This window comes from Pseudophryne corroboree, chromosome 5 (assembly GCF_028390025.1).
Source record: "Pseudophryne corroboree isolate aPseCor3 chromosome 5, aPseCor3.hap2, whole genome shotgun sequence".
Taxonomy (NCBI): Eukaryota; Metazoa; Chordata; class Amphibia; order Anura; family Myobatrachidae; genus Pseudophryne; species Pseudophryne corroboree.
The window spans coordinates 505,093,557-505,121,052 of NC_086448.1; the positions used below are offsets into that span (position 1 = coordinate 505,093,557).

At 46.1% G+C, this 27,496-nt stretch overlaps 1 protein-coding gene across 2 annotated transcripts in view; it reads left to right on the forward strand.

Annotated features, from left to right (window-relative positions):
* The window catches only part of GMDS (GDP-mannose 4,6-dehydratase), a 1,113,821-nt gene that overhangs the window by 432,365 nt on the left and 653,960 nt on the right, over positions 1–27,496 (forward strand). For both annotated transcript variants that reach the window (XM_063923050.1, XM_063923049.1), the window contains 2 exons: positions 17,275–17,467; positions 18,268–18,372. In XM_063923050.1, coding sequence (XP_063779120.1) covers positions 17,275–17,467; positions 18,268–18,372 — 298 coding nt within the window. The remainder of the gene's footprint in view (positions 1–17,274; positions 17,468–18,267; positions 18,373–27,496) is intronic.

Sequence of the window (27,496 nt, forward strand, 5' to 3'; positions counted from 1 at the left end):
ACACTAAAAAGACTTTGACTGGGTGTGAACTGGCTCCTCCCTCTATGCCCCTCCTCCAGACTTCAGTTAGACTTTGTGCCCAGGAGTGACTGGATACACACTAGGGGAGCTCTACTGAGTTTCTCTAGAAAATACTTTTGTTAGGTTTTTTATTTTCAGGGAGACCTGCTGGCTACAGGCTCCATGCATCGTGGGACTGAGGGGAGAGAAGTCAGACCTACTTCTACTTAGTTAAGGGCTCTGCTTCTTAGGCTACTGGACACCATTAGCTCCAGAGGGTTCGATCACTTGGTTCGCCTAGCTGCTTGTTCCCGGAGCCGCGCCGTCACCCCCCTCACAGAAGCCAGAAGAAAGAAGCCGGGTGAGTATGAGAAGATCCGAAGACATCAGACGGCAGAAGACTTCAGTAACGAGGTAGCAGTGCAGTGGTAGCGCTGCGCTCCATGCTCCCACACACTTCACCAACGGCACTTGCAGGTGCAGGGCGCTGGGGGGGGGGAGCGCCCTGGGCAGCATGTTACTGGGGTCATTGTGAGCTGGCAGACAGGCATATTCGGTGGCCGGGCACCGTTTTTCATACCCCCGCCAGCATAACAGATTTGAATTTTTGCGGGACTGAAGCGCGCCGGGAAGGGGCGGGGCTTAGCCGCACAGCTCACCAGCGCCATTTTCTCTCATTCACAACCGCTGCATGAGACGCTGGCCCGGGACCTCCAGGCTCCATTCAAGTAAAAGGGAGCAAAACGGGTGGGGGGCACAGATAAATTGGTGCTCGTTTATAATTAAGGGCAGCGCTATCATCATATATTATATTGGTGTGATATATGGGCGCTGGGGTGTGAGCTGGCATACTCCCTCTGTGTTTCTCTCTCCGGGCTTCCCTGTGGGTCTGTCCCCTGGTTTGGGCAGTGTGGGTGTGTCGGTACTACGTGTCGGCATGTCTGAGGCTGAGTGTTACTTCCCAGGGGAGGTTAATGGGGGCGCAGAAAAGGGGCTTGAAATGGCTGTCGGCACAGCCGACACCTGATTTGGTTACTATGTTAAGTGCACTTAATGCAAATGTGGCCTCATTGTCCAAGAGGTTGGATAAATCTGAGTCTCAGACACAAGTATGGAGGAAATCGATGGAGGATGCTTTGACTCAGGTGCAGACCCCTTCAGGGTCACAAAAGCGTTTGTTTACCCAGATGGTAGATACGGATACCGACACGGATTCTGATTCCGATGTCGATTTCAATGAGGCTACTTTACACCCCAGGCTAGTTAAGAGTATTCAGTACATGATTGTGGCTATTAAAGATGTTTTACGTATCTCTGACGAACCTGCGGTGCAGGAAACAAGGATTTGTTTATTTAAAGGGAAAAGACCTGAGGTGAAGTTTCCCCCCTCTCATGAAATGAATGCTCTTTGTGAAAAGGCTTGGGAGTCACCAGACAAGAGATGGCAGATTCCCAAGAGAATTTTCATGGCGTATCCTTTCCCCTCTGATGACAGGGAAAAATGGGAGTTGTCTCCGAATGTCGACAAGGCTCTATACCGTTTGTCTAAGAAGGTGGCGCTTCCGTCCCCTGACACGGCAGCTCTCAAAGATCCGTCGGATCGCAAGCTGGAAACGTCTTTGAAGGCCATTTTCGTTAATACGGGTGCATTGCTCAGGCCTGCTGTAGCGTCGGTATGGGTGAGTAGTGCTATTGCTAAATGGGCTGATAATTTAGCTTCTGATATGGATACCCTTGATAAAGATATTATTCTTTTGACTCTTGGTTATATCAAGGACACTGCAGATTACCTGAAGAATGCGGCGAGGGATGTTGGTCTCTTGGGATCAAGAGCCAATGCCATGGCGGTCTCGGCCAGGAGGGCGTTGTGGATCCATCAATGGAATGCTGATGCCGACTCCAAGAAAAATATGGAAGCTCTTCCCTTCAAAGGTAGTGTCTTGTTTGGTGACGGCCTGGCTGACCTGGTGTCTACCGCGACTGCGGGTAAGTCATCTTTTCTTCCTTATGTTCCCACACAACAGAAAGACACCCCATCAGCAGATGCAGTCCTTTCGACCCAATAAATACAAGCGAGGAAAAGGCTCGTCCTTCCTCGCTTCAAAGGGTAGAGCAAGGGGAAGGAAGTCGCCTGCAGTATCAGGCGCCCAGGACCAAAAGTCCTCCCCCACCTCTACAAAGTCCACCGCATGACGCTGGGGCTCCCCTGCGGGAGTCCGGCCCGGTGGGGGGCCGTCTACGGATCTTCAGTCAGGTCTGAGTTCAATCAGACCTGGATCCTTGGGTCCTAGACATAGTGTCTCAGGGATACAAGCTGGAGTTTCAGGAGATGCCCCCTCACCGCTTTTTCATGTCGGCCTTGCCCGTGTCTCTTCCGGAAAGAGATGTGGTAAATGCTGAGATACAAAAATTGTGTCAACAGAGAGTCATTGTTCCCGTTCCCCCGTCCCAAAGGGGTTCTATTCGAGCCTCTTTGTCGTACCGAAGCCGGATGGTTCGGTCAGACCGATTCTGAACCTAAAATCCCTCAATCCATACTTGAAAGTTTTCAAGTTCAAGATGGAATCTCTTCGAGCTGTGATTTCCAGCCTAGAAGGGGGGGATTTTATGGTGTCAGTCGACATAAAGGATGCCTACTTACACGTCCCGATTTATCCTCCGCATCAGGCCTTCCTGAGATTTGCGGTGCAGGATTGTCATTACCAATTTCAGACGTTGCCGTTTGAGCTTTCCACGGCCCCGAGGGTTTTCACCAAGGTCATGGCAGAAATGATGGTTCTCCTACGCAAGCAAGGAGTTACAATTATCCCGTACTTGGACGATCTCCTGATAAAGGCGAGGTCCAAGGAACAGTTGTTAAGAAATGTGGATCTGTCTCTGTCGGTTCTGCGACAACACGGTTGGGTTCTAAATTTGCCAAAGTCTCAATTGATCCCGGCCACTCGGCTGCCCTTTCTGGGTCTGATTCTAGACAGAGTTACAGAGTGTTTCTTCCGGAAGACAAACCTCTGGAAATACAAACAATGGTCAGGGAGCTTCTGAGACCGACAAGTGTGTTGATTCATCAATGTACTCGGGTTCTGGGGAAGATGGTTGCAGCTTACGAAGCCATTCCGTTTGGCAGGTTTCATGCCCGGGTGTTTCAGTGGGATCTGTTGAACAAATGGTCCGGGTCTCACCTGCACATGCACCGGAAAATAAGTCTATCTTCCAGGGCCAGGATTTCGCTCCTGTGGTGGCTACAAAGCTCTCACCTTCTATAGGGACGCCGATTCGGAATCCAGCACTGGGTCCTGCTGACAACAGATGCAAGTCTCCGAGGCTGGGGCGCAGTCACCCAAGGAAGAAATTTCCAGGGAAAATGGTCAAACCAGGAATCTTGTCTCCACATAAATGTTCTCGCGTTAAGAGCCATTTACAACGGCCTGCTACAAGCAAAGGCCAAGGCGGAACAAGGAGCAGGGCGGCTATGGCGGAGGCCACCAGAATCCTTCGCTGTGCAGAACAGCACGTGAGTGCTCTGTTAGCAGTCTTCCTCCCGGGCGTGGACAACTGGGAAGCAGACTTCCTCAGCAGACACGATCTCCATCCGTGAGAGTGGGCTCTTCACCAAGAGGTATTTGCAGAAGTGACGGAGCGTTGGAATTCCTCTGATAGACATGATGGCGTCTCACCTCAACAAGAAGCTTCCGAGGTATTGTTCCAGGTCAAGAGACCCCCAAGCCAGTGCAGTGGACTCCCTGGTAACTCCGTGGGTGTTTCAGTCGGTATATGTGTTCCCTCCGCTTCCTCTCATTCCAAAGGTGTTGGTGATCATACGACGAACAAGGGTTCAGGCGATTCTCGTCGTTCCAAACTGGCCACGCAGGGCCTGGTATCCGGATCTTCGGGAATTGCTTGTGGAAGATCCTTGGCCGCTTCCTCTAAGAGAGGACATGTTACTGCAGGGGCCCTGCGTGTTTCCGGACTTACCGCGTCTGATTCTGATGGCGTGGAAGTTGAGCTCCAAATCTTAGCTCGAAAAGGTATTCCTAGGGAGGTCATCCCCACTCTCCTTAAGGCTAGGAAGGAGGTTACGGTGAAACATTATCACCGTATTTGGAGAAAGTATGTTTCGTGGTGTGAAACCAAAACTGCTCCTGCTGAGGAATTTCACTTGGGTCGATTTCTCCATTTTTTGCAGGCAGGCGTCGATGCAGGCCTGAAATTGGGTTCCATCAAAGTGCAGATTTCGGCTTTATCTATTTTCTTTCAAAAGGAATTGGCCGTCCTTCCAGAGGTTCAGACTTTTGTGAAGGGAGTGCTGCATATCCATCCTCCATTTGTGGCGCTGTGGGATCTTGAAGTGGTCTTGCAGTTTCTTATGTCTGACTGGTTTGAACCTTTGCGTAAGGTTGAGTTAAAGTTTCTCACTTGGTAGGTGGTCATGCTTTTGGCTCTGGCGTCTGCCAGGCGAGTGTCAGAGTTGGCGGCCTTATCTCACAAGAGTCCATATTTGATCTTCCATTCGGATAGAGCAGAATTGAGGACTCGTCAACAATTTCTGCCGAAGGTGGTTTCTTCGTTTCACATTAACCAACCTATTGTGGTGCCTGTGGCTACATATGCTGTGGCAGTTCCAACGTCTCTTGATCTTGTAAGAGCTTTGAAAATTTACGTCGCCAGAACGGCTCTTACCAGGAAAACAGAGGCTTTGTTTGTTCTGTATGTTTCCAACAAGATTGGAAATCCTGCTTCTAAGCAAACTATTGCACGCTGGATTTGTAATACGATTCAGCAAGCTTATTCTTCGGCTGGGCTACCGTTGCCGAAGTCAGTAAAGGCCCATTCTACCAGGAAGGTGGGCTCGTCTTGGGCGGCTGCCCAAGGGGTCTCGGCACTTCAGCTTTGCCGAGCAGCTACGTGGTCGGGTACAAACACCTTTGCTAAGTTTTACAAGTTTGATACCCTGGCTGATGAGGACCTCATGTTTGCTCAATCGGTGCTGCAGAGTCGTCCGCACTCTCCCGCCCGTTCTGGAGCTTTGGTATAGACCCCATGGTCCTTTTGGAGTCCCCAGCATCCTCTAGGACGTAAGAGAAAATAGGATTTTTGTACCTACCGGTAGATCCTTTTCTCCAAGTCCGTAGAGGATGCTGGGCGCCCATCCCAGTGCGGACTGTTATCTGCAGTGTATTATTACTGGTTAAATTTGTTTACACCCGGGTTGTGTATTAGTTATATTCAGCTTGTTGCTGTTAATTCATACTGTTATCTGGTTTCCTGATACTCTGGTTGTACGGTATGTTTGTGGTGTGGGCTGGTAGGTTTCCCGCCCTTAGTTTAAACAAAAATCCTTTCCTCGAAATGTCAGTCTCTCCTGGGCACAGTTCCTATAACTGAGGTCTGGAGGAGGGGCATAGATGGAGGAGCCAGTTCACACCCAGTCAAAGTCTTTTTAGTGTGCCCAAGCTCCTGCGGATCCTGTCTATACCCCATGGTCGTTTTGGAGTCCCCAGCATCCTCTACGGACTAGGAGAAAAGGATTTACCGGTAGGTACTAAAATCCTGTTTTCTTTTATATCTGGGCTTTATGGAGCTTAAATAAGCCCCATGCCATCTATAAACTTATATATTCTATTTTAATTCGGATATTTATTGTTGATATAGATCCATTCCTTGGATAAGCCATAAAAAGAACCATTCTGTACTGTATTTACCCTTTAGATGTCTGCCTATTACCTACCCTTGAAGAAGTCCTCAGGGTGAAATGCGTAGTGTTTTAAAAGCCAAAATTTTGTTGTCCAACTCGGTAAGGATTCTTCCCAGAGCTCGCACCCTAACAAGATGAAGGAAGGTCATCATAACACACACTCCTGTATTGGTTATGACTTTTTGATTCCATTGATGTACGTGAAATTACTATTTTAAAACTGTTTTAAATTAAAAATAAAATATTTGGTATCTCTTACTGATTAGCCATTTCGCTTTGTTCTTTGGTGAGAGGGTATCTTTTACAGGATTACTTTCCGGATCAATATTGGACTATAACAAGAATTATATTTATATAAGGAATCCCTTATTTTTCAAGAAAATCCATTCTATTTATGGTCATTCAAATGTGGATTTTTGAAAATAAGAAATAATCCAATTTGATTATTCACTAGTGCACTCTGGCACTTAATGTTTTATGTATTTGTATATATTCTAATAATCCAGGTTTACCATCAATTGGCAAGTGTGTATCACATGCTGAAATTTCTCATATGAAAAAATTTATAATAATGTTCCTCATCAAGATCAATGAATGGCCGCTTCTGCTCAGTATACTGTGTGAACAGAATAAAACATAGGGGGTCATTCCGACCTGTTCGCACGCTGCTGGTTTTCGCACCGGTGCAAATGGGTCGGTTCTGCGCATGCGCGGCGGCCGCAATGCGTAGGCGCATCATTGCCCAGCGACGGCCGTTGCTGGGCAACGACAAGCAGAACGAACCAAGAAGATTGACAGGAGGAAGGCGTTCTGGAGCGTCAACTGACCGTGTTCTGGGAGTGGTGCAGTGAACGCAGGCGTGTCCAGGAATTTGGAGGGCGGATGTCTGACGTCAATTCCAGGACCTTCAACGCTGGATTCATCGCACATGGTAAGTAACTCTTACCCTGGTCTTGTTCTGCACAAAACTTTTTTTGCATAGCAGGGCTGCACAAGCGATCGCAGCCATGCTATGAAAAAAAACACTCCCCGGGCTGCAAAAGTTGCAGCGTGCAATCAACTCGGAATGACCCCCATAGAACGAATAAAGTGCAAATGAGCGCCTACCAGTGTCACAAGTCAATTCACCTTGTGCAGTAAGAATAAACCAATGACAGGCAATCTTCGATCAAATGACCAACTGGTATAGGTATATGCAATAAAAGCAAAAATAATTAACCATATTGTGTACCATAAAAACCATATATGAAATCAAAAGCTTCTAATTAGGAACAAAACTAGTCCCACATACAGTAAATAGTCTAAGCAAATTTTTTCAAATGAAATACACATATATAAGAGTTACAAATTGGCTTATCTGTCTGCTAGGGAAGTGGAGGGTATGTAGTTAGTCCCAATACATTTCATCCTTAGTTTTTAACTTCATCAAGGGGGTATATATAGGTGTCGCTGTCTGTAAGAAGGGAAGTGCTGCTGTCAAGGAGGAAGGGATGTGCTGCTGTCAGTGAGGCAAAGATAGGCAGGGATGGGCCGCTGTCTTGTGTACAGTATACAGTGTGTGTGTGTGTGTGTGTGTGTGTGTGTGTGTACACAACTGGGATACATAAGTCTGCACAACTTAGTTCTGAGGTTTGTGTCAGCCAGCAATAAATTGCTATGAAGCTTTTTGGTTTATTTTTCTGAAATCACAATTACAAGAATCTGATTAAAAAAAGACCAGTACACATGCAGCCATTTTTGATCCACTTGCCCTGTGACTATTCCCATTGTGTGTGTCACTTTAATATTAATATTGGAATTACTTTAATGACTAGTGAGAGAGAATTATTCAGACAACAATGGCTTATTTGTTTTGTCATTGTAACATTTTCTTTTTGTGAGTGTGACTATCTTATGACTACTGGATATTTTGAGGGGATGGGGAGCTATAGTTCTCTCTTAGTATGAGCAAGGAAAGAAAATAAATTGAGTGCATTTATATCATTCAAAATAACAACTGTCTGTATGTTATATTTATCTGGAAATTGTGTTAAAACCTATGCTCAAATTGTGGCAAATAGTCCTATTTGGCGCACCACATACTTTGTGACCTAGCCGCACCAAAACACTAATTGTAAATACTTAGTGCACTTAAGCAAATTAAGAAGGTAAATTGAGAAAAAAAAGTGACACAATGGAGCAATAAATAGGAAAATATACAATCTAGGCTAAAGGGGGTATGCAGCAATTTATTGCGATTGCCGTTTTTACATCTTTTTCATAACGAAAATTGATTTTTCAGAGGTATGCGCACTCCCGCAATTCGCCCTATTCAGATGCAAATTAGAAAAAACAGGATTGCAGCGAAAATTGGTACTGAAAGTGAAAAATGGGTACATCTGTCCGTACTCCCCAAAAAGCTAAACTGACATCTGATAGCAGTATAAAAGTTTATTATTGGTTATAATAAATGTATTTCTGGTACTTAAATTGGGTCAAGTGGCTGTTATATGCATTTGTTTTTTTAAATGTAAATTTTTTTTTTTTTTACTTAAAATAGTGATTTTCCACAACTTTATCACCAGCTGAGAGTTGGCTAATTGAAATTCGATGTTACAAATGGTTTTGCTGTAATTTTACAACAATTGAATAGGCGCTTTTGCGAATTTAACACAAATTGCGGTGATTTCATGTCTTTTTACTGCTAAAAAGGCAAAAGACAGGTCAGAAACAAACGGCTTTATACAAATTGTTTTGGTACAGAAAATAGGATTTTAATTACCTACCGGTAAATCCTTTTCTCGCAGTCCGTAGAGGATACTGGGGATCCATTTAGTACCATGGGGTATAGATGGATCCACTGGGAGCCATGGGCACTTTAGGAACTTGATAGTGAGTGCTGACTCCTCCCTCTATGCCCCTCCTACCAGACTCAGTCCAGAAAACTGTGCCCGAGGAGAGGGACATACTTTGAGAAAAGGATGTAAAAGGATAGTGGTGAGATTCCGAACCAGCACACACAAACAAGAGGAAAGCTAAGCTAACCAAACTTGAAACAGGAACAGCAACAGCTGAACCAAACAACAGTACTTAACCAAGTAACAGTGCAGGAAGAACGAAGCACCGGGCAGGCGCCCAGTATCCTCTATGGACTACGAGAAAAGGATTTACCAGTAGGTAATTAAAATCCTATTTTCTCTTACGTGCTAGAGGATACTGGGGATCCATTTAGTATCATGGGGAAGTACCAAATCTCCCCAACCGGGTGGGAGAGTGCTGAGGTACCTGCAGAACTGATTGACCAAACTGAAGGTTCTCAGAGGCCAAAGTATCGAACTTGTATTACTTTGCAAACCTGTTCGAACCTGACCAAGTAGCTGCTCGGCAGAGCTGTAAGGCCGAGACACCGTGGGCAGCCACCCAAGAAGAACCCACCAACGTAGTTGAGTGGGCCTGTACAGATTTAATAACCGGCAATCCTGCCATGGAATAAGCATGCTGGATAGTGAGCCTGATCCAGCGTGCAATTGACTGCTATGAAGCAGGACATCCAATCTTATTGGGATCGTAAAGAACAAACAGCGAGTCCGATTTCCTGTGACGAGCTGTTCTCTTCACATACACCTTCAAAGCCCTCATAACTTCCAAAGACTTTGAAGTAGCAGAGGTGTCGGTAACAACCGGAACCACAATAGCTTAGTTGATGTATAATGCAGACACCACCTTAGGAAGAAATTGCTGACGAGTCCTGAGTTCAGCTTTATCCTCATGGAGAATTAAATAGCGGCTCTTGTAAGACAAGTTCCCAGTTCCGACACATGTATTGCTGAAGCCAAGGCCAACAGTGTGACGGTCTTCCATGTAAGATATTTTACATATACCTCCTGTAATGGTTCCAACCAATCCGATTTGGAGGAACTGCAGCACCAAATTGAGATCCCAAGGTGCCGTGGGGGGCACAAAGGGAAGTTGGATGTGCAGAACACCTTTCAAGAACGTCTGGACCTCAGGAAGAGAAGCCAATTATTTCTGAAAGAAAATGGACTTTTATGGAGCCCAACCATAGGCCCACATCCACACCCGACTGCAGAAAAAGCAGGAAACGTCACAGATGAAATTCCACCACAGAATATTTTCTGCGCTCACACCAAGAGACGTATTTCATCCAAATACGGTGGTAATGTTTAGACGTTACCCCCTTCCAGGCTTGGATCTTAGTCAGGATGACCTTGTCAGGGATGCCTCTCCTGGCTAGAATCAGCCGTTCTACGTCCATGCCAAACATAGCCGTGTTAAGTCTTGATAGACGAATGGGCCCTGTTGCAGAAGATCCTCGCGAAGAGGTAAAGGCCACAGATCTTCGAGGAGCATCTCCAGAAGGTCAGCGTACCTGGCCTTTCTTTGCCAGTCTGGAGCAATGAGAATTGCTTGAACCTTTTCCCTTTTTATTCTTTTTAGAATCCTTGGGATCAGAGGAAGTGGAGGAAACACGTACACCATCTGCTAGACCCATGGAGTCGTCAGAGCATCCACTGCCTGTGGGTCTCTCGACCTGGAACAATACCGCTTGAGCTTCTTGTTGAGACGAGAGTTGTCAGGTCTGTTATTGTGTCTGTTCCCAGAGGGGGCACTAGTGGGTCAGTGGTGGTGCAGTGGAGGAAATGACGAGACTGTAGAAGATACCTGCCCATGTGCGCAATTATATTTATTTAGCACACAGGGATATGAACAGTCACTGAAGCACAATACAATACTGATGGTATGAGCAAAGAAGCTGATGAAGCTATAACAGTCACAGGTGATGATCTGTAAACCAGTGAAATTAATAACAGTGATGACCAGCCTGGAAGCCGATGGCAACAGGATCAAATATGCACACGATAGTAATGCAACTGATGACAGTGAACACAGGCGAAAGTAACTCCGGAGATTGGTCTGGAAACCAACAGCATTAGATTCACACAGTCTGTATATATGCACAAGTCCACAAAGCCAAGCAAGGCCAAAGCAGGAGACAGTTTGTAATTGCAAGTACTGAACGCAGATAACAACACACAGGTGAGAATGGTAAGTAGCACCTGGAGAGAGTCTCTTGCTGCATACAGAGGTGGAAGCTGACTGTGGAAGGAGTTGTAGCAGAGCTGGAGCCTGTAGTTCCATGGAGAGACTGGAGCAAGGAGATCACTGGCGCCAGGAGATGCTGTACACTGGATGTGACGTGTTGTTCAAGGCAATGAGACTGAGCCAATGTTCTGGATTTATATCCCCTGGTCAGCAGGCATTGGATGCTTGAATCATGTGTGCAGGCACAGCGCAGGATTGGGTGTTTGCAGGTCAGCTGACCGCAAGTGTCATGGTGGCGCCCATGCTGCACAGATGGTGGGTACACACTAGATGGACTTCAGGGGTACACAATGACAATGGGCACCCTGCTCACGGACAGAGCATTCATGCAGCCGCAGACTGGGGCCGTGACCTCCGGAAACCTGCACACCAGTGCGCTGGTAAGTGAGATGCCACTGAATGCCGATTCCTGACTGTAGGCCATTAAGTTGTTGTGGACATCCCCACCGACGTGTCAAGCACCTGAACACCTCCGGTTGAAGGCCCCACTCCCCCGGATGCAGGTCATATCTGCTGAGGAAGTCTGCTTCCCAGTTGTCTATTCCCGGAATGAAGACCGCCGACAACGCTGCAGCATGTTTTTCTGCCCAGAGAAGAATTTTTGACACCTCTGACATTGCTGCTCTGCTTTTCGTTCCGCCCTGTCGGTTTATGCACGTCACTGCCATCACATTTCCGACTGGACCAGAATGGCCGATCTTGAAGAAGATATGAGGCCTGCAGAAGGGCGTTGCATCTAGCCCTGAGTTCCAGAATGTTGATTGGAAGGATGACTTCCTGACTTGACATTGCTGCTCTGCTTTTCGCTCCGCCCTGTCAGTTTATGTACGTCACTGCCATCACATTGTCCGACTGGACCAGAATGGCCTGATCTTGAAGAAAATATGAGGCCTGCTGAAGGGCGTTGTGTATATAGCCCTGAGTTCCAGAATATTGATAGGAAGGATGACTTCCTGACTTGACCATCTTCCCTGAAACTGAACCCCCTGTGTGACTGCTCCCCCAACCTCTGAGGCTTGCGTCAGTGGTTAGCAGAATTGTTGTCCCTCGATTAGGTGAGAAGTCTGTAGCCACCACAGAAGGATGATTCTGGCCTTTGGCGACAGACCGATCCACTGGTGCATGTGAAGATGTGATCCGGACCATTTGTCCAACAGGTTGAGCTGGAAGGGTCTTGCATGAAACCTTCCATACTGAAGAGCCTCGTAAGAGGCAATCGATTTCCCCAGAAGGCGAATGCATAGACGCACCAATATTCGAGTTGGCTTCAGGACATCCCGAACCATCGACTGGATTCCCAATGCCTTTTCCAATGGAAGAAAAACTTTCTGCGACTGTGTGTCCAGTATCATTCCCAGAAATGGGAGCCTCCGAGTTGGCTTTAAGTGAGATTTCGGAAGATTTAGAATCCACCCGTGATCCAGGAGTAGTTTGGTTGTGAGGCCAATGCTGTTCAACAACCTCTCCCTGGACGGAGCCTTTATCAGAAGATCGTCCAGGTACGGAATTATGTTCACTCCCTGCTTGCGAAGGAGAACTATCATCTCTGCCATCACCTTGGTGAACACCCTCGGTGCCATGGAGAGGCCAAAAGGCAGGGCCTGGAACTGGTAGTGACAGTCCTGCAGTGCAAATCGTAGATAAGCTTGGTGAGGCAGCCAGATCGTAATGTGAAGGTACGCATCCTTGATATCCAGAGACACTAGGAATTCCCCCTCCTCCAGACCTGATATCACTGCTCTCAGAGACTCCATCTTGAATTTGAACACTTGTAAGTATAGGTTCAACGATTTTAGATTCAAAGTCGGCCTTACTGAACCGTCCGGTTTCGGTACCACAAACAAGTTGGAATAATGGGGGTAATTCCAAGTTGATTGCAGCAGGATATTTGTTAGCAATTGGACAAAACCATGTGCACTGCAGGGGAGGCAGATATAACATGTGCAGAGAGAGTTAGATTTGGGTGGGGTGTGTTCAATCTGCAATCTAATTTGCAGTGTAAAAATAAATCAGCCAGTATTTACCCTGCACAGAAATAAAATAACCCACCCAAATCTAACTCTCTCTGCACATGTTATATCTGCCTCCCCTGCACTGCACATGGTTTTGCCCAATTGCTATCAAAAATCCTGCTGCGATCAACTTGGAATTACCCCCAATATCCCTTGTTTTGCAGATGAGGTGGAACTGGAACAATGACCTAAGTCTGTACCAGTTTTTTAATGGCATCCTGTAAAGTTTTACTTGCCTCTTTCGAAACTGGTAAGCCTGATTTGAAGAATCCGTGGGGTGGGAGCTCCTAAAACTCCAGTCTGTAGCCCTGGGAAATGAGATCTGTAGCCCTGGCATGATATTGTCCAGATGTGACTGAAATTTTTTAGTCCGGCTCCCACCTGCCAGTCTTCCAGGTATCGCGGTCCATCATCATGCTGAAGGCTTTGAGGAAGCAGAGCTGGAGCTCTGTTCCTGAGAACCAGCAGTTGCTGGTTTGCGTGCTTTACCTCTAGCACCTCTGTTGGCTGTAGAAGATCCTCTGTCTTTGCCCTTAAACTTGGCAGTCCGAAAGGACTGTAGAGTAGGTCCTGAGTAGGTCTTCCTGGTTGGGGAGCTGCAGATGGAAGATATGTGGACTTACCCGCAGTAGCTTTGGAGATCCATTTGTCTAGTTCGTCTCCAAATAAGGCATCTCCTGTGAAGGGTAGGCCTTCCATGTCTTTCCTGGAGTCCGCAGTCCACTGGCGTAACCATAAGCCCCTGCGTGCTGACATTGCCATAGCAGTGGTACGTGTATTCAGCAAACCTACTTCTTTTATGGCATCCACCATAAAGTTCGCAGAGTCCTGTATATGTTGCAGGAGTAAAACAATTTCCCCCCTAGATAAGGAATCCAACTCCTCAATTAGGTTACCTGACCATTTAGCAATGGCTTTAGTAATCCTTGCACACGCTGTAGTGGGTCTCTAGGCCACCCCAGCAGCCGTGTACAAGGATTTGAGTGTAGTCTCAATTTTACGATCAGCCGTGCCTTTCAGGGAGGCTGCACCAGGAACAGGTAATTCATTTTTTCGTGACAACCTGGACACTGTGGCATTCACTGTCGGTGGACTTTCCCATTTTTTCCTATCCTCAGGAGGAAAAGGAAAGGATGAGAGTAACCTCTTAGGGATTTGAAATTTCTCATCAGGATTAACCCACGGTTCTTCAAACAGGGTATTCAATTCCTTTGACACAGGAAAAGTGACTGTGGACTTATTTTTTACATTAAAATAAGATTCCTCACACTCCTATGCCACCCTATCAGGAATTTGCAGAGCATCTCTGATAGCTTCTATAAGCTTCCCTGTGACAGAGCAGCATCCTCCCCCCCCCCCCCCCCCCCCCCCCCCTCCCCTCTGAGTCCACCTCCCCTCCTCCATGTCTGAACCCTCAGCGTCAGAATCAGACTGCAGGATATAGGCCAGAGTATGTTTCTGCGGACAAATGGCAGGGGACAGACGCTTGTTTGGGAACTGAGGGGGTCATTCCGAGTTGATCGCTCGCTAGCAGTTTTTAGCAGCCATGCAAATGCTATGCTGCCTCCCACTGGGAGTGTATTTTATCTTAGCATAAGTGCGAACAAAAGGATCACAGAGCGGCTACAAAATAATTTTTTGCAGTTTCAGAGTAGCTTCAGATCTACTCAGCGCTTGCGATCACTTCAGACCATTCAGTTCCTGTTTTCACGTCACGAACACGCCCTGCTTTCGCCGCCCAGACATGCCTGCGTTTTTCCTGGCACGACTGCATTTTTCCGAACACACCCAAAAACGCCCTCTTCCTGTCAATCACTCTGCGGTCAGCAGTGCGATTGAAAAGCTTCGCTAGACCTTGTGCAAAGCTACATCGTTCATTGTAATAGTACGACGCACGTGCGAATTGCGCCGCATACGCATGCACAGAAGTGCCGATTTTTTTTCCTGATCACTGCGCAGCGAACGATAGCAGCTAGCGATCAACTCGGAATGACCACCTGAGTTGCTATTCATAATCTCATCCACCGACTGTCTTAAGTATTGCGTCTTTCTCATGACGGGACAATGTATTAGAGATTTTGGAGATCATTCCTTTAATGGAATCCAGCTACGCTGATTCAGCCCCGCTAGCCTGAGAAGGTGCACTACACTGAGTACATGGTATTGAGCTCCCTGTGGAAGAGGAACACTCTGCCGTACATGAAACACACTCTTTGCCTGACAATATTGTACATGTGACAGCACACACACACAGGAAAGGTTAAAAACAAAGAGCCCTTCCAGGGAGACAGAGATATTGGAGCCACCACACAGCGCCCTTATTGCTAATGCCAAGTTTAGCCGGGTCGCAGACTAATATCCCAGATTGGGGACTTTGTACACTAATAATCGCTTCCTCCCCCCTGCTATGACCCCCTGTTACCACTGAGCTAATCTGGAGTCACACCGGAAGAGCTACACATCCTTGTCGGCATCTGTGTCCACTGCAGAGGGAAAATGGCGCTGGTGAGCTGCTGGATCCGCCCCTTCAATGGCGCATGGTCTTCCCGCTTTTTTTATACTGGCTGAGGTCATTTTGTGCTTAAAACGGAGACAGATCCATTTTAAGACGGATTGCCAGTCTGGGTACTGTGTACAGTGTACTGAGACTCAGGTTGAATACAGGTTGAACCCAATGGACATTTCGACTCTTTTCAACCTCAACAACTATGTTACTATGCAGTTGTGTACTGAGTCTGGAGACGCAATCAGCCCCAGTTAGAAGCTGTGCGTCTCCGTACCCTCATGCCGCCATAATGGCTGGCGACCCGCTAACCGGGACACCGGCTTAGTACTCACCATTCTTCTTTCTTCTGGCTCTGTTAGGGGTAGGCGGCGTGCTGCAGGAATGTACGCTCGTCGTGGTGGGGCTTGCGAATAGTTCCCCCAGGAGCTAGTGTCCTGTCAGCGGGGAACAGGAACATTAACCCTTCACGAGGTTGCCCCCCCACCCACCCCCCCTAAGTCCCACGAAGCAGGCAGGCTGGTTCTATCCAGTCCTGCCTGAAAATAACAAATTGAAAAATAAAAGCAGAAATCTCTTCAGGAGCTACCATAAGCGTGACCGGCTCCTCCGGGCACATATTCTAAACTGAGTCTGGTAGGAGGGGCATAGAGGGAGGAGCCAGCCCACACTATCAAATTCTTAAGATGGACCCGTCTATACCCCATGGTACTAAATGGATCCCCAGTAGCCTTTAGTACATAAGATAAATACTCATTCTAAGTACCTAGTACACTATCAGATATATTCAATTCATGTTGTATCCTTTCCAAAGGAAAGGATCCGACATGTGAGTATTCAGTGCCATGCCAAACCCAACAGGTTTGGCCCGTTCCCGACAATGCCAATCCGACTTTTGAAGTCGGATTGACATAGTCTGTAACGGGGCTAAAATCTTTTTTGTTTGGCCGCGCTACCGACCATACACGTGGAACGGCGATCCGCGTGCTTTCCGACAGGTTTCCAACAACTTGGATTTCCCGAATTGTCGGAAAAAAGGGGGCAGCATTGAATAGGTCAGAACCCCTTCCAACCAGTCCGAAACTGACCTCTTTCTGACAAGATGGCAGTTTCCAACTTCCATTGAATACCCCACTATATGTGAATGAAGACCCAAAACTGACCTAAAAGTGCAGAGCATGGGAATTGCGCCATGCAACTTGCTCCATATGGCTCAAAGTAGCTGTATCCCTTATGTTCCCGCCCTCTGTAATGGACAATCATACATAGGTGCAAGCTAGAGGAACCTGTTGCTTTAAAGTCAAAATTATGTTTGTGCCTGGCAGCTCACACTTACAATTTTGTATGTGCTCATAAGGCACAAAATCTGTAACATAGGAGGAGGCCACCCTGTGTGACCATAACTCACCCTATACACAGATGGTGTAATGGTTAGCATTACTTCCTCACAGCACTGAGGTCATGGGTTCAATTCCCACCAAGGCCCTAACTGTGTGGAGTTTGTATATTCTCCCAGTGCTTGCGTGGGTTTCCGCCGGGTACTCCATTTTCCTCCCACAATCCAAAAATATACTGGTAGGTTAAGTGGCTCCCAACTAGATTAACACTGGCTTGAATGTGCGTGCGTGCACATGTGATAGGGAATATAGATTGTAAGCTCCACTGGGACAGGGACTGATGTGCATGGCTAAAATAATATCTGTAAAGCGCTGCAGAATATGTGCGCTATATAAATAACTGGTAATAAATAAATATGCACATAACATAACTCTATGCCAGGTGAAGGACCATATGATTACTACATAGTTTTATATGGCTCAATGTGATTCTTTTTGGCAAGCCTTGCAGGACATTTATTATTTGAAGTAGTAGGCTACATTTTTCATATACACTTTTTTAAGTAGACAGCACTTGACAAACTGTTATAGAAATTACACATTAAAGCTTTAACCTTCTTTTTTCAGATCTCCTTTGACCTGGCAGAGTACACGGCAGATGTTGATGGTGTCGGTACCTTACGTCTTCTTGATGCAGTGAAAACCTGTGGCCTTTTGGAATCGGTGAAGTTTTATCAAGCTTCAACCAGTGAACTGTATGGAAAAGTGCAGGAAATCCCACAAAAAGAAACAACCCCATTTTACCCTCGATCTCCTTATGGTTAGTGAACACTTGTGACACTTGGGCCTGTAGGATAACAGCACAAAGCAGCACACAGTGTTGTTTTTCTTAACTGCTCATGAGTGATTGAATACTGTGACTTACAGTATAACAAGAAATTAGCTATCATCAATATTTCATTGCTATTATTTGCAATTACATTATAGTGGTTAATGAGCCCCCTTTAATGTAGAAGAAACATCTCTCCATTGACTTAAGTTTCTTTTTATTTAACTTTTATCATACAATATTTTTTATGTCATCCATGCTTTTAAAAGCAGAAGAGAAAATGCGTTCTAGGGTTACTGACAGACAGATCTACTTTATTTCAAAAGAATATTAACTATTGGTACCGTGATGTGATTACTATCATAATGAGAAACAGTGATTTATGGCTTTTATCCTTTAGGTATAGTAGAAGTCAAAGAAATATTAAAAATGGAGTGCAGAGCACAGTACATAGCGGATTTACTAAGCAAAGTCATCTACCTTTTAAAAAAAATTAATAATTGATGATAGAGGCCATCATATTTGTAGTCACAATGTGGCCACAAATTACAGTTCTTATTTTCAGTAAGCAATGTAGGCAATATAACTGTGTGGGTAGCACCAGGCTGTGTGGTTGATATTTCATGTATTAATAATGATTTCATGTATTGCAGCCTTGTCTTTGGAATGCATTAGAATTTAAGTCACTGAAAAGAAAGAAAATATATTAATGTTTTACATTTAGCCATGAACCCCTACTTAAGATACTGAAGTAGATATTGGTGATGATGCTATTTTTTTATATGTTACAGGAGCAGCCAAACTCTATGCTTACTGGATTGTAGTGAACTTCAGGGAAGCCTACAACCTGTTTGCCGTCAATGGCATTCTCTTCAACCATGAAAGTCCACGAAGAGGTTAGAAAGCGGATGTTTTTGCAAGTACACACTGTATGATATAGTAATGTTTGACAGCAGAAATTATTATTATTACATTTTATTCATAAGGTGCCACAAGTGTTTCACAGCGCCGTACATATGGCACACATTAGAACAATATAGGGTACATAGCATTTAACATTACAGAATCACTAAAACAGCACAGTTAACTATTAGCACCACAACTCTCAGTACACAATATAGCTGAGATGTAAGGAAGCAAAGGAGTAATCGGCATGCTACTAGGGGCGGGCAGCCGTTGGAAGAGCTGAACGGTGACGAGTGAGAGGAGATGCGGGTATCCCCTCTTCCATGAAAGTCTCTCTCATAACTGTCCCAAGTCCTCCCCCTGTGGCACTTGCAGGGGGGCACTGTTAGGACAAAACTTTCAGTACCAGCAGACACCCCACACCCTCCCCCTATGTGCCCAGGGAAGGGGCAGGCAGGCTGGGTGCAGGTACTAACAGGAAGGAACAAACCTGTCCCCACAGCGCTACCCTGCAAGTGCCACAGGGGGGAGGACTGGGGTCTGTGATGACAGAGACTGCTGTTTTTGGAAGTCTGTGAGAGCAGTGAGGGGACTGGACCTTCCTTCAGTTAGACATGCTCTCGGAGATTATATAATAGATTATGGGGGGTATCCAATTAGGTTTGATCCGTTTTCGGCGTATCGAAGCAGCAGATTATCGCGATTTTTGTGACCAATGTTCATTATCTTGGTTTGCAGTTAGGGTCCATTTTGATTGCCCGATAATGGATCCGTGGTCACGCAAAATCACATGGGATCAGGAATAAGTCTCCGATCCCATGTGTTATCAGGGCTTCGGCAGTCCGCTTATCATTGATTATACTTCGGGGGCTTAAGGCACAGGTAATTGGATACCCCCCTGTGTATTTCTACAGTACTGTGTGTCATTTGGTCAATCTTCATTTTAGCACGTTCTCTGTAATCACTTCCACGCACCCTTCTAAATGTGTACCGTAAGTGAGGTACATGAAGGCGCACTTTAATATAATATAGCATAGGCCAGTGATTACAAGGATTTCTGTTTGTTTATATGTTATGAAACAGACCTCTTCCCATGACCGTGCCAAAGCCATGTACTAGACATTGTTATAAGGTGGATGCTTAACACTATATATTTTATGTGATGCTGACTTGAGAAATAAGTTAATGTGATGTAGAAAGAATGTGGTAAGAAGTAGCAGTTTCCCTTAGACAGTGCACGTATTCAAGCAGATGTGAGAAAATAGCTTTAATAGAAGTGTTCATAATAGTATCTATTGATTTAAATGGAAACACCCTACTACGGTGTATTGGCCATTCCTTGTTCCACAAATTATGTCAAGATGCTTAGCATCAGGAAGTCCTTGGTGCCAGCTTTAAGTGGTTATTGGAAAACAATTGCCTCAGTGTTGTAGGTAACCAGTATTTCCCCCTTTACTGGTTCTCCAAAACAATGAATAGTTGTCCTCTATCTATGATGAACAGCAAAGTTGCATAAATCCCTTATATAATGTTAAATGCCCTCTATTTCACAACCAACTTCTGCAGTAGACACACCCTCATAGCTTTTCCCTGTAAGATAAGAGGCTGGCTGGAGCATGCACAGATTGGACACTGGTTGACAAAGCCGTGTATACATTCCAAAAGCAGGCGGGGATGCAGTGTGGGAAACGAAGCAAGCCACTTAAGACTTTCCATCAAAGTTTAATCACCCTTCCAAATACAGTGAAATACTGCCTATTAGCTTATATTGTGTGCTACATTAATTAGGAAATAAGAAATACAATAAAGAATCTGAACCTAAATATAGTCACCTACTTACTGTATGTTGAATAATGGGAAAGGATCATAAAGCAGAAGGGGAAAATGTGTTTGTGGCATATTGTGACTTTAAAAAACTGGGCAAGAGAAAACTACAGTTATGCTTCTAACGCTATATAATATTTTCAATGCTGCAAACCCTACAAACTTTTCCATCATGTTTTATTTTTTTATATATATATATTGGCATGCACATTTTATTATTATCCTTTATGAATGTCGCCACAAGGGATCCGCAGCGCCAAGCTTGTACATATAGAAATAAGCAAGATAGGAAAACAGTGACTTACAGTTAAAGACAATATAGGACAAGTACAGGGTACATAAACATAGCTACATCAGCAGACGACACTGAAATAAGTATCAGGATGGCAGAAAACCGCAGAATTTTGCGCTGTCGAAGATGGTTTAAGTAAGAGAAGCATAAGCATTCATCTGAGTTTAAATAATGTGAGCCATTGAGATCGACTATCAAAGTATCTGTAATGTAAATGTATATATCATAGATGGGATGCAGTTATGTGACCGGCGGTCACAATTCCAACGCCGGGATACTGGCATCTGAAAATCCCCCCAGTCGGCATGCCGACCAAAAGGGACTATTCCCACTCGTGGGTGTCCACGACACCCATAGAGTGGGAACAGAGCCTGTGGTGAGCACAGCGAGCCACCGAGCCAGCAAGGGGCTTCGTTGCACTGCCCTCCCCCTCCCCACCGACCATGTAACAACCGAGATCCCGCCGTCGGTATTGTGACTGGTGGTCTCCTGACCGCCAGTCACTCATACCCCATACATACATATATACATACATACATACATACATACATACATACATACATACATACATACAGCAGTGACTCAGTAGTAATCAGATGACCACTTTTTTAAATTGGTGAAAACAGTGATCTATTCAAGTTTTCTCTAACGTCCTAGTGGATGCTGGGGACTCCGTAAGGACCATGGGGATAGACGGGCTCCGCAGGAGACATGGGCACTTTAAGAAAGAATTTAGGTTCTGGTGTGCACTGGCTCCTCCCTCTATGCCCCTCCTCCAGACCCCAGTTTGATACTGTGCCCAGACGAGCTGGGTGCTTTTCAGTGAGCTCTCCTGAGTTTGCTGAGAGAAAGTATTTTGTTTAGGTTTTTTTATTTTCAGGGAGCTCTGCTGGCAACAGACTCCCTGCATCGTGGGACTGAGGGGAGAGAAGCAGCCCTACTCTCTGAAGCTAGGTCCTGCTTCTTAGGCTACTGGATACCATTAGCTCCAGAGGGATCGTACGCAGGATCTCACCCTCGGATCCCAGAGCCGCGCCGCCGTCCCCCTCGCAGAGCCGGTAGACAGAAGCCGGGTGAGTATGAGAAGCAAAGAAGACTTCACAGGCGGCAGGAGACTCCGTTCTTCACTGAGGTAACGCACAGCACTGCAGCTGTGCGCCATTGCTCCCACACACCTCACATACTCCGGTCACTGTAAGGGTGCAGGGCGAAGGTGAGGGGGCGCCCTGGGCAGCATTTGGGACCTCTTTTGGCAAAAGTTAAACATATATACAGCTGGGCACTGTATATATGTATGAGCCCCCGCCAAAAATTGCATATTTAAGCGGGACAGAAGCCCGCCGCTGAGGGGGCGGAGCTTCTTCCTCAGCACTCACCAGCGCCATTTTTTCTCCACAGCTCCGCTGAGAGGAAGCTCCCCAGGATTTCCCCTGCAGATACACGGTAGAAGAGGGTAAAAAGAGAGGGGGGGCACATAATTAGGCGCAAAAAACAATATATAAACAGCAGCTACTGGGTTAACATTAAGTTACTGTGTTATTCCTGGGTTTAAAGCGCTGGGGTGTGTGCTGGCATACTCTCTCTCTCTGTCGCTCCTAAGGGCCTTGTGGGGGAACTGTCTTCAAAAAGGGCATTCCCTGTGTGTGTGGTATGTCGGTACGCTTGTGTCGACATGTCTGATGAGGTAGGCTATGTGGAAGCAGAGCGGGAGCAAATGAATGTTGTGTCTCCGCCGACGGCGCCGACACCTGATTGGATGGATATGTGGAAGGTTTTAAATGATAATGTTAATTCCTTGCATAAAAGGTTAGAAAAAGCTGAAGCCTCAGGACAGTCATGGTCCCAACCCGTGCCTGATCCTATGTCGCAGAGGCCGTCAGGGTCTCAGAAGCGCCCACTATCCCAAATTGTTGACAGATACCGACATGGATTCTGACTCCAGTGTCGATTACGATGATGCAAAGTTACAGCCAAAATTGGCTAAATCCATCCGTTATATGATTATAGCAATTAAGGATGTGTTGCACATCACAGAGGAAATCCCAGTCCCTGACAAGAGGGTACATATGTATGGGGAAAAGAGGCCGGAGGTAACCTTTCTCCCCTCACACGAGCTAAATGAGCTATGTGAAAAGGCTTGGGAATCTCCAGATAAAAAACTGCAGATTTCCAAAAGGATTCTTGTGGCGTATCCTTTCCCGCCAACGGACAGGTTACGCTGGGAATCCTCCCCTAAGGTGGACAAAGCTTTAACACTCTTATCCAAGAAGGTAGCACTGCCGTCACAGGATACGGCTACCCTCAAAGATGCTGCGGATCGCAAACAGGAGTTTACCCTGAAGTCCATTTATACATATTCAGGTATCTTACTGAGGCCAGCGATCGCGTCGGCCTGGGTGTGTAGTGCTGTAGCAGCATGGACGGATACCGTGTCTGAGGAAATTGATACCTTGGACAAGGATACTATATTGTTGACCTTGGGGCATATTAAAGACGCTGTCCTATATATGAGAGATGCTCAAAGAGACATAAGTCTACTGGGTTCTAGAATAAATGCTATGTCAATTTCTGCCAGAAGGTTCCTGTGAACTCGGCAATGGACACGTGATGCCGACTCAAAAAGGCATATGAAGGTTTTACCTTACAAGGGTGAGGAATTGTTTGGGGAGGGTCTCTCGGACCTGGTCTCCACAGCTACTGCTGGAAAGTCAATTTTTTTGCCATATGTTTCCTCACAGCCTAAGAGAGCACCGTATTATCAAATGCAGTCCTTTCGATCACAGAAAAACAAGAAAGTCCGAGGTGCGTCCTTTCTTGCCAGGGGCAGAGGAAAGAAGCTGCACAACACAGCTAGTTCCCAGGAACAGAAGTCCTCCCCGGCCTCTACAAAATCCACCGCATGACGCTGGGGCTCCACAAGCAGAGCTAGGCCCGGTGGGGGCACGTCTTCGAAATTTCAGCCACAAGTGGGTTCACTCCCAGTTGGATCCCTGGGCAATAGATATTGTGTCTCAGGGATACAAGCTGGAATTCGAGGAGATGCCCCCTCACCGATACCTCAAATCGGCCCTGCCAGCTTCCCCCCACGAGAGGGAAATAATGTTAACTGCAATTCACAAATTGTATCTTCAACAGGTGGTGGTCAAGGTTCCCCTCCAACAAGGAAGGGGTTATTATTCGACCATGTTTGTAGTCCTGAAACCGGACGGTTCGGTCAGACCCATATTGAATTTAAAATCCCTGAACATATACCTGAAAAGGTTCAAGTTCAAGATGGAATCGCTGAGAGCGGTCATCGCAAGCCTGGAAGGGGGGATTTTATGGTGTCTCTGGACATAAAAGATGCATACCTTCATGTCCCCATTTATCCACCTCATCAGGCGTACCTCAGATTTGTGGTACAGGATTGTCATTACCAATTTCAGACGTTGCCGTTTGGTCTCTCCACGGCACCGAGAATATTTACCAAGGTAATGGCGGAAATGATGGTACTCCTGCGGAAGCAAGGAGTCAGAATTATCCCATACTTGGATGATCTCCTCATAAAAGCGAGATCAAGAGAGCAGTTGCTGATCAGCGTAGCACTTTCTCTGGAAGTGTTACGGCAACACGGCTGGATTCTAAATATTCCAAAGTCGCAGTTGGTTCCTACGACTCGTCTGCCTTTCCTGGGCATGATTCTAGACACAGACCAGAAAAGGGTTTATCTCCCGATGGAGAAAGCTCAGGAACTCATGACACTGGTCAGGAACCTATTAAAACCAAAACAGGTGTCAGTGCATCACTGCACTCGTGTCCTGGGAAGGATGGTGTCCTCATACGAGGCCATTCCCTTCGGCAGGTTCCATGCGAGGACTTTTCAATGGGACTTGCTGGACAAGTGGTCCGGAAAACAGTCTTTGTTTATCCTGTATGCTTCCAACAAGCTTGGTGCTCCTGCTTCAAAGCAAACTATTGCTCGCTGGATCTGTAACACGATTCAGCAGGCTCATTCTGCCTTCACATCAACATCCTGGAACTAAGGGTAATATACAACGCCCTACGTCAAGCGGAGACCCTGCTTCGCGACCAACCGGTTCTGATTCAGTCAGACAACATCACTGCAGTGGCTCATGTAAACCGCCAAGGCGGCACAAGGAGCAGAGTGGCGATGGCGGAAGCCACCAGAATTCTTCGCTGAGCGGAGAATCACGTAAGCGCACTGTCAGCAGTGTTCATCCCGGGAGTGGACAACTGGGAAACAGACTTCCTCAGCAGACACGACCTCCACCCGGGAGAGTGGGGACTTCATCAGGAAGTCTTCGCACAGATTACAAGTCAGTGGGAACTGCCACAGGTGGACATGATGGCATCCTGCCTCAACAAAAAGCTACAGAGGTATTGCGCCAGGTCAAGAGACCCTCAGGCGATAGCTGTAGACGCCCTGGTGACACCGTGGGTGTTCCAGTCGGTCTATGTATTTCCTCCTCTTCCTCTCATACCCAAGGTGCTGAGGATAATAAGAAAAAGAGGAGTGAGATCAATACTCATTGTTCCAGATTGGCCACGAAGGACTTGGTATCCAGATCTGCAAGAAATGCTCACAGAGGACCCGTGGCCTCTTACTCTAATACAGGACTTGTTGCAACAGGGGCCCTGTCTGTTCCAAGACTTACAGCGGCTGCGTTTGACGGAATGGCGGTTGAACGCCGGATCCTAGCAGAGAAAGGCATCCCGGATGAGGTAATTCCTACGCTGATAACGGCTAGGAAGGACATGACAGCTCAACATTATCACCGTATATGACGGAGGAATTCCAGCTGGGCCGTTTCCTTCACTTCCTACAGTCCGGAGTGAATTTGGGCCTAAAATTGGGTTCCATTAAGGTCTAGATTTCGGCCCTATCCATTTTCTTTCAAAAAGAGTTGGCTTCTCAACCTGAAGTTCAGACGTTTGTAAAGGGAGTGCTGCATATTCAACCCCCTTTTGTGCCTCCAGTGGCACCTTGGGATCTTAACGTGGTGTTGAGTTTCCTGAAATCCCACTGGTTTGAACCACTCAAAACGGTGGAGTTGAAATATCTCACGTGGAAGGTGGTCATGCTATTAGCCTTGGCTTCGGCTAGGCGTGTGTCAGAGTTGGCGGCTTTGTCACATAAAAGCCCCTATCTGGTTTTCCATGCGGATAGAGCAGAATTGTGGACCCGTCCACAATTTTTGCCGAAAGTGGTTTCATCCTTTCATATAAACCAACCTATTGTGGTGCCTGTGGCTACTACTGACTTGGAGGATTCCGAGTTGCTTGATGTGGTCAGGGCTTTGAAGGTTTATGTAGCCAGAACAGCTAGGGTCAGGAAAACAGTCTTTGTTTATCCTGTATGCTTCCAACAAGCTTGGTGCTCCTGCTTCAAAGCAAACTATTGCTCGCTGGATCTGTAACACGATTCAGCAGGCTCATTCTGCGGCTGGATTGCCGCTGCCAAAATCAGTTAAGGCCAATTCCACTAGGAAGGTGGGCTCGTCTTGGGCGGCTGCCCGAGGGGTCTCGGCATTACAGCTTTGCCGAGCGGCTACTTGGTCAGGTTCAAACACTTTTGCAAAGTTCTACAAGTTTGATACCCTGGCTGAGGAGGACCTTGTGTTTGCTCAATCGGTGCTGCAGAGTCATCCGCACTCTCCCGCCCGTTTGGGAGCTTTGGTATAATCCCCATGGTCCTTACGGAGTCCCCAGCATCCACTAGGACGTTAGAGAAAATAAGATTTTACTTACCGGTAAATCTATTTCTCGTAGTCCGTAGTGGATGCTGGGCGCCCATCCCAAGTGCGGACTTCTTCTGCAATACTTGTATATAGTTATTGCTTCAATAAGGGTTAAGTTATGGTTGCATCAGGGTTTGACCTGATGCTCTGTTATTTGTCATACTGTTAACTGGTTGTTATCACATGTTATACGGTGTGATTGGTGTGGCTGGTATGAATCTTGCCCTGGATTACCAAAATCCTTTCCTTGTACTGTCAGCTCTTCTGGGCACAGTTTCTCTAACTGGGGTCTGGAGGAGGGGCATAGAGGGAGGAGCCAGTGCACACCAGAACCTAAATTCTTTCTTAAAGTGCCCATGTCTCCTGCGGAGCCCTTCTATCCCCATGGTCCTTACGGAGTCCCCAGCATCCACTACGGACTATGAGAAATAGATTTACCGGTAAGTAAAATCTTATTATTACCATGGTATAAGTGCATAAAATAAGAGCCACTATGTCAGAATGGAAAACAATTTGTGAGATATTTGGCTGGCACAAAAATAAATTCAGAGTTGTAGTATATTTGGCATTTTAAGAAAAAAATACACAAATGCAGTTTTTCCTTTTCTATGAACTTGGCTTTAACTGTTAGAAATGTAATGTAGGGATGGCTATCAACCGATAGTTGATGGTTTTTCCAACAGTGTCTTATATCCGATGGCAGACAAGACGTGAATGTGTTTTTTTCTACAAAGAAATGGTGAGAGCATTCCTCTCTTCCTGGAAAGTATGAGGCACAAATGAGCTGAAAATAGTAAATAATATGTAAATCATATAAGGGTACACAGGAAAAATGAACTATTGGTTCATAGGTAAAAAAAAGAAAAACAAAACAAACAAAAAAAATGTCACATAAGAAATTGCCAATTTCAAACCAGGTTTGTAATTAATTTTGTATAACCACCTCTCAAACAAGGTTTTGTGTTGATACAGATTACAATTGAACCATATGCTGCCTATAGATGTTTTCACTGATATAGCACACTACCAAGTTAAGATGAAGCAAGTAGGTAGCAGTATTTAGGTATTAATGAGACACATAGTCATTAGACAATTGCCCACAGTATAAATATGTTAGGAAATGTGTGGGATATGTTGTCTGATACTTCTTCCCCAGGGTTTCTGCTGTCCAACCATTTGCTTGTAGGACATTGGACTGTGGATGAGAGAACCCTGCAGCTGGGCACGCAGATAGGAAGAAAGGGTGTTTCTGTTGTCTGT